This window comes from Phoca vitulina, unplaced genomic scaffold (assembly GCF_004348235.1).
Source record: "Phoca vitulina isolate PV1807 unplaced genomic scaffold, GSC_HSeal_1.0 scaffold45, whole genome shotgun sequence".
NCBI lineage: Eukaryota > Metazoa > Chordata > Mammalia > Carnivora > Phocidae > Phoca > Phoca vitulina.
Window position 1 is genome coordinate 2950687 of NW_022589748.1, and position 8022 is coordinate 2958708.

The window sequence follows — 8022 nt, forward strand, 5'->3', positions numbered from 1 at the left end:
GGAGTCCCCAGAGTCCTGGGATCGAGCCCCATATCGGGCTCCCTACTCAGCAGGAAGCCTGCTTCTCCCTCTCCCGCTGCCCCTGCTTCTTTTCCCTCTCTCGCTTCTCTCTCTCTCAAATAAATAAATACAATCTTTAAATTAAAATAAAATGCCATTTTATAAATGATAGGCTGAAGTAAGTTCAAGGTGCTATGACAGCCCTAATCCAAATGAGGGGTGTCCAGAGGCTTCTGGGAAAATATAACCTTGAAGCTGACCTCTGAAAATAGGGTACATGCAGGGCCTGTGTCCACACATTGTAGAACATGCTCAATAAATGTTTGGGTGAATGTTTAATTTTGAGTGCAGCTCCCTTGCTTCCCCCACCCCAACACCAGCACAGGCATTTATTGATGCCTGCAGTATTTGGGGAGGGCTATATAGTAACTGCCTCAGGAGACATAAAGGAGGCAGGTGACAGTTTGCATTGATTAGTTGGTAGTGGCTACTTGTCTCGCCCCTAGAGAAACTTCCTTCTGTGTGCCCCAGAGAAATGCCTAGCTAACTCTGAACTTGACACAGCCTCTGACCATGTTCAGGCTTTCATGACTGACTAACATCATGATTTGATAAGCATATGCTGCCTTGCTAATGAGAGGCCCGGGAATAGCATCTACCTGACTGAGAACTGGAAGAGCTGAACCAGCATGTGGAGGGAAGGGATGAATCTAGAACTAATGTGATAAAGGTGGCACATGTGTTTCTCAAGCCCAACTGATCCAAAATAACTCAATGTAAGTACTGCCTGAGCACCTGTTAAATGCCCTACAGCATACAGGACACCGTGTGATGCCAAGATGAGTAAGACACACTCCCTGCCCTTGAGGTGAGGGTAAGGAAAGCAGGAGGAAAAGAAAACACAAGGCAGAACATGGTAAGTGTCGTGAAAGAAGCCAGCTCTCTAGGATTCTCCCAATACTGTTCCCAGATCCCCTCCTGTAGGCACACAGCTCAACAACCTCTGGCACTTATATATAACTTCTCTCTCTCCCTTGTCCAAGTGCTGGCCAGCCCCCTCGCTGAGGGTTCTTGCCTATAGCTTCTCTCTACTCCAAGGCCCACTGCTCCTTCCAGCAGTACACTAGCATCCTACACCCATCTCGCCTCCAGCCCACCCTGCTAGTCAGCCATTGTCCTCAGGCCATCCCCTGCCCTGAACACCCAATGAGCTCCCTGTTTTCTGCCCACCTTTGTCCACCTAGCCGTATTCCCCACCTCATCTCTACTGGAGCTCTCTGCATAAGAGAATGATCAAAGTGGATACCTACCGGGCGCCTGGGTGGCTCAGTCGGTTAAGCGGCTGCCTTCGGCTCAGGTCATGATCCCAGGGTCCTGGGATCGAGTCCCGCATCGGGCTCCCTGCTTTGCGGGGAGCCTGCTTCTCCCTCTCCATCTGCCTGCTTCTCTGCCTACTTGTGCTCTCTCTCATCTCTCTGTCAAATAAATAAATAAATAAAATCTTAAAAAAAAAAAAAGTGGGTACCTACCAACTACTCCCCACGGGCCACACAAATGCCCTCTGTTGACATCCTTTTCTTTAAAAAACATTGCACCTTGGGGTGCCTGGGTGGCTTATTTGGTTAGGTGTCTGACTCTTGATTTCGGCTCAGGTCATGGTCTTGGGGTCCTAGGATCGAGCCCCGTGTCGGGCTCCGTGCTCAGCGGGGAGTCTGCTTGAGGATTCTTTCCCTCTCCCTCTGCACCCCCCTTCTCTCTCTCTCTCTCTAAAATAAATAAATCTTTTAAAAATTTTTAAAAATTGCATCTTGATATTTTTTAGGTGAAAGCCCTGTGCTAGATGCTGAGGGGGATACAGAGATGAGCCAGCCCAGACCTTGCCTTGGGCAACTTGCCCTCAAGGCAGTGACTTCCCCTCTCAGAGTAAAAGCTACAGTGGTCTACAGTGCCCCACCTGTCCCCACACCTCCTCGCCTCCTATAACTCTACCCTTTGTTGTCTCTGCTCCAACCATACTGGCCTTCTTTGCTCATCTGAAAACATCCAGTAAAGTTCCTGCCTCAGGGCCTTTGCACTGCAGGCCCCTTTATCTGAAACACCCATCCCATATATATTTCATGGCTCACTCTCTCACATCTTTCAGACCTTTAGTCAAATGTGATCTTCTCAATGCAGCCTTTCCTAGCCACCTATCAAAGAATGTAGTATCCAGGGCGCCTGGGTGGCTCAGTTGGTTAAGCGACTGCCTTCGGCTCAGGTCATGATCCTGGAGTCCCTGGATCGAGTCCCGCATCGGGCTCCCTGCTCGGCAGGGAGTCTGCTTCTCCCTCTGACCTTCCCCCCTCTCATGTGCTTGCTCTCTCTCTCAAATAAATAAATAAAAATCTTTAAAAAAAAAAAAAAAAAAAGAATGTAGTATCCATCCCTCCACTCACTATCCCCCTTCCACAATTTATTTTTCTCCAGAGCATTCATCACCCCCTGAAATACTATTTTTCTTGTCTCCCTTGCTTATTACCAATCCTCTTTTCAGTAGTTCTGAGATGGTACAACATGATCTGTTTCATTTTGTTCAATGATTATCCCTAGTAGCATCTAAAACAGAGCCTGGGGGTGCCTGGCTGGCTCAGTCGGTAGAGCATGCGACTCTTGATCTCAGGGTTGTGAGTTCAAGCCCTATGTTGGGTATAGAGATTACTTAAAAATAAAATCTTAAAAAAAATAATAATAAAATAAAATAAAACAGAGCCTGGTATTCAGTAGGTGCTCATTACATATTTGTTGAATGAATGCCCAACCTCAATGCATCCTCTTCCATGAAGCCTTCCCCAGGTCACTCTGAGCAGGAGGAAGGATGCCTCCCTTCCCTGAACCCCCACAGAACCCTGAACACAGCCTGCATTACACTTAGGGGCAGGGATTTCCAGGGCAAGCAAAAGAAGCCACTCTGAAGACCACATGACACTGGGTGTAGGATCCTGAAGATCCTGTTTAGCCACAATTGGAAGTTCTTGTACTTGTTCATTTGCTCCTTATGATCCGCTGTCCCCTGAAGTGTTAGTTCTGTGAAGGTCGGAACCCTGTGGTCAAGTTCACCATTACATCCCCAATGTCTAGCATGACACTTAGCACAGGGAAGGCACTTACTAAAGAGAGACTGGAAGAATGAGTGAATGAATGAACGCCATTCTTCCCCACAGGGCCCACATCAGCTGTGCTCTCCCTCGCTGCCCTGTCCATGTGACTCGTAGAGCACCCCACTTTCTCTGTCAGAGCGACGTAGCCCCACTGCAGTGCTCAGTCCCCCTTAACCAGCACACGTGCCCAAGGCCCAGCACACCTATGATAATCACAGCTCTTTTTTTTTTTAAAGATTTATTTATTTTAGAGAGAGAGCATGGGGGCAGGGGAGGGCAGAGGGAGAGAGAGAATCCCAAGCAGACTCTCCACTGAGCATGGAGCCCGACTCGGGGCTCAATTCCACAACCCTGAGACCATGACCCAAGTGAAACCAAGAGTCAGATGTTCAACCACCACCCAGGCGCCCCAACTACAGCTCTTCTAAAATCCTTTCTGTGGCTCCCCATCACTTCAGTTCAAACTCACACTGGAGCATTACTCAGGTCCCCCAGTATGACCCTGGTCACAGGGAAAAGAATGCCAGGAGACTGAAGCCAGGGTCGGAGTCCCAGCTTGGCCACATACTTGTGCCATGGCTTTGCATAGGTCACCTGACCACTCTGAATCCCAGTGTCATTTTGCTTTTTGTTTTTTGGTTTTTGGGTTGTTGTTTTTTTTTAAGATTTTATTTATTTATTTGAGAGAGAGAATGAGAGAGAGCACATGAGAAGGGGGAGGGTCAGAGGGAGAAGCAGACTCCCCGTTGAGCAGGGAGCCCGATGCGGGACTCAATCCTGGGACTCCAGGATCATGACCTGAGCTGAAGGCAGTTGCTTAACCAACTGAGCCACCCAGGCGCCCCTCATTTTGCTTTTTGTTTTATTTTTCTGGGAAACGAGTTCACCAACAATGGCCTCCTACCTCACAGGGCTGCACTTAGGACCTGATGAGGTGGGGAGTGGGTGAATTTTGTAAACTACAAAGTGCCTTGCAGGCAGAAATATTTTTTGGTTTCCAGTGCCACTGCTCCCGCCTGTATTCAGTTCCAGCTAAACAAGACCTGCTCCCTGTTCCCCTCTCGCCATCCTCCTTTTGAAATACCCATCTTTCTTTTTATTTTTTTTTAAGATTTTATTTATTTATTTGACAGAGAGAGAGAGAACACAAGCAGGGGGAGCAGCAGAGGGAGAGGGAGAAGCAGACTCCCTGCTGAGCAGGGAGCCGGATGTGGGACTCGATCCCAGGACCCCGGGATCATGACCTGAGCCGAAGGCAGACACCTCACCGATTGAGCCACCCAGATGCCCCCAAATACCCATCTTTAAAGACTCAGCCTCCTCCACGGTTGTTCCCAAAGCATGTAATCAGACCCTTAATCAGACCCCCAGAGCACTGAGTTCACCCCTGTCAGCCCTCTCCTTTTATTTTACCTCCTGAAAAGCTGAGATCCTCACTGGGCTGCTTCAGTGGAGGACCAGGCCCAAGGAACCTGGCGATGCTCACTGGTTCCAGCCTAGAACCCTGGGTGTTCATCTCCCACACTGGTATCTGCGAAAACCTGTTTGAAGACAAGCCTTGAGGAGGAAGTGCCTGAACTATGCTGGAGTTCCTCTCTTTTCCCTCCTTCTTGGGTTGTGTCACAAGCCCTGTTGAGAAAGAAGACAGAGGACCAGGATCAGGGTCATCTTTCCGTCAAAGGCACTTTGGAGCTGTGTTCCTCTGTAAGGCCATAGAGGCCCAAGAACCAGTCCTAAGGAGTAAGAGAAACCTATAGGGGGTTGTGAAGGACTCCCTGTGCCTTTGCAAGCAGGGACAGTGAACCTTCTGGAATTCTTTGAGAGCTCCAAAAATGGAAGGTTCAATGAGGGCTTCAAAACATCTCTCACTGCTCTTGGCGGTGGCCCTCCCCCGGCCTAAGGCACGAAGGTGGCAACCAAAAAGAAGATGAAAAAGTCGCTGCAGTCGATCAACTCTAGGCTCCAACTCGCTATGGAAAGTGGAACGTACACGCTGGGGTACGAGCCGACTCTGAAGATGATCTTACATGGCAAAACAGAACTAGTCATCCTCGCCAACAACTGCCCAGCCTTGAGGAAATCTGAAATTGACTACTACGCCACGTTGGCCAAAACTGGTGTCCGTCACAACAGTGGCAATAACATTGAATTGGGCACAGCTCGTGGGAAATACTGCAGAGCATGCACACTGGCCACCACTGACCCAGGCGATTCTGATATCATTAGAATCCTGCCAGAACAGACTGGTGAAAAGCAAGTCACAAAATATTTCTCTTTAATAAAACCGGCCAGAGCTTATTTAAAAAAAAAAGAAGAAGAATACGGTCTGGGAGGGCAAGTCAGAGGCAGAGAGAGCCCAGTGCGGCCCCCAACTATGAGGAAAACCCCCCCCCACCTAGAAGCTTGTTAAAATGCAGATTCCTGGGCCATGTCCCTAAGGGTTTTTTTTTCTTGTTTTGTTTTGTTTTGTTTTTATGTCCCTAAGGTTTTATCTCCATAGTTGGGTGGTCCAGCTTGGGCACACGTATTTTATTTTCATTATATTTATCTTAATATATAATATTTCCACGTGCTGGAAAATTAAAAGGATACGATGATGTTAGTATTTCTGAAGCTGGGTAATGGGTACGCAGGGGCTCATGATACTGTTCTCCCTATTTTCATTATACTCTGAAACTTTCTATAATAAAACATTTTTTTTAAAGTATACAGTGGGGTCGCCTGGGTGGCTCAGTCATTAAGCGTCTGCCTTCGGCTCAGGTCATGATCCCAGGGTCCTGGGATTGAGCCCCACGTCAGGCTTCCTGCGTCAGGCTCCCTGCTCGGTGGAGAGTCTGCTTCTCCCTCTCCCACTCCCCCTGCTTATGTTCCCTCTTTCGCTGTGTCTCTGTCAAATAAATAAAATCTTTTAAAAAAAATTAAGGTATGCAGTGAAGTTCAAAGGTTAAAACAATAAAACAAGCCCTTCCCTTTTTCCCTCCCCAGTCCCTCAGTCACTCTGTGCCTCATTGCCTCACCTTCCAGAGTTAAATGTAACGTTAGGTTGTTTATTTGAGATTTTTCTTGCTTCTTGAGGTAGACCTGTATTGCTATAAACTTCCCTCTTAGAACCACTTTTGTTGCATCCCAAAGATTTTGGACTGTTGTGTTTTCATTTTTATTTGTCTCCATGTATTTTTTGTTTTTTTTTTTTAAGATTTTATCTATTTATTTGACAGAGACACAGTGAGAGAGGGAACATAAACAAGGGGAGTGGGGGAGGAATAAGCAGGCTTCCCGTGGAGCAGGGAGCCTGATGCGGGGCTCGATCCCAGGACCCTGGGACCATGACCTGAGCCAAAGGCAGACGCTTAACGACTGAGCCACCCAGGCGCCCCTCCATGTATTTTTTTATTTCCTCTTCGATTTCTTGGTTGACCCATTCACTGTTTTGTAGCATATTATTTAAACTCCATGTATTTATGCTCTTCCCAGATTTTTTTTTGTGATTGATGTCTGGTTTCCTAGCATTGTGGTCAGAAAAGATTCATGGAATGACTTTGTTGATATTTTAGAATTTGTTGAGACTTGTTTTGCGGCCTCATATGTGATCTCTTCTGGAGAATTTCACGTGCACTAGAAAAGAAGGTATATTCTGCTGTTTTAAGGTGGAATGTTCTGAATATATCTGTTAAATCCAACTGGTCCAATGTGTCATTCAAAGCCACTGTTTCCTTGTTGATTTTCTGTTTGAATGATCTGTCCATTGAGGTAAGTGGGGTGTTAAAGTCCCACAAGAGTACTGTCTTGTAGATCAGGAGTCTGACACTGGGCTAAGATCAAAGTACATTCCTTCCTAGAGGCTCTAAAGGAGATCTGTTTCCTTTCTTTTTCCAGCTTCTAGAGGCTGCCCACTTTCCTTGGTTCATGGCTCCTTCCTCCATCTTCAAACCCAGCAACATCAGGTTGAGTCCTCTTCACGCTGGCATCTCTCTGATTCCTTCTTCTGCCTCATTCTTCCACTTTTAAGGAGGTTATATCCCTGTGATTACATTGAGCCCACCCAGATAATCCAGGATAATATCCCTATTTTAAAGCCAGTTTAATGCCATCTGCTACTTTAATTCCCCTTTGGCATGTGTCCCTGCAAAATTCTTATGTTGAAATCCTTCACCTCTTCACCACCCCCACCATGGGGTTGGAAGGCAGGGTCTTTGGGAGGTTGCTTAGGTCATGAGGGTAGAGCCCTCCTGAATGGTATTTGTGCTTTTTTTTTTTTTTTTTAAGATTTTATTTATTTATTTGAGAGAGAGAGAGAGCTGACAGAGAACACAAGCAGGGGGAGTGGCAGAGGGTGAGGGAGAAGCATGCCCTCCCACTGAGCCAGGAGCCCAACGCAGGGCTCTATCTGAGGACCCTGAGATCAAGACGCTTAACCGACTGAGCCACCCAGGCGCCCCTTTGTTTTTCGCTGGGGGGTGGGGGATGTATTTTTTTAAAAGATGATCTTATGTGTAGCCCAGTTTGGAAGTCAGATTGGGCCCCAGCTCAGAAAGAATATCCAAGTTTGAGTAGGGGGCTCTGACCTGGTTTCATTATTTATTTAAATATTCTCCTTACATAAAAAAACCAGCAAACAAAAATATCTTTTGAGATTTGTAACCTAAGCATGTTCAGCCGGGCCTGCCTTCTCCCCACAGCCACAGGAAGGAAACATCTCCTATACTCCACACACAGTCCACAGAGGGCTCAGCAACTATGTACAGAAGAAATGAGAGAAGAAGAAGAAGGGAGGGAGGGAGCTCTCCTTACCATCTTCCTGACACTGGGTCTGCCCAGTTTTCCATCTGCCTCCCAGAGTGAGCCTGTTCTCTCTTCTTCTCCAGCTTCTGTGGCTACTTCCACT

The 8022-nt window shown here is 47.2% G+C and overlaps 1 protein-coding gene across 1 annotated transcript; it reads left to right on the forward strand.

The window, feature by feature from the left end:
• The first annotated feature begins 4615 nt into the window (after positions 1-4615).
• On the forward strand, positions 4616-7020 carry LOC116648606 (60S ribosomal protein L30-like). Its single transcript, XM_032430679.1, has 3 exons — positions 4616-4664; positions 5039-5390; positions 7014-7020. Exons 1-3 carry the CDS (start codon positions 4616-4618, stop codon positions 7018-7020), a joined length of 408 nt encoding a protein of 135 aa, XP_032286570.1.
• The last annotated feature ends 1002 nt before the right edge of the window (positions 7021-8022 follow it).

Coding starts and splice junctions, on each gene's coding strand:
- LOC116648606 (XM_032430679.1), top strand. CDS start 4,616: ATGCTCACTGGTTCCAGCCTAGAACCCTGGGTGTTCATCTCCCACACT. Junction 4,665..5,038: donor GGTGTTCATCTCCCACACTG/GTATCTGCGAAA, acceptor CCCCGGCCTAAG/GCACGAAGGTGGCAACCAAA.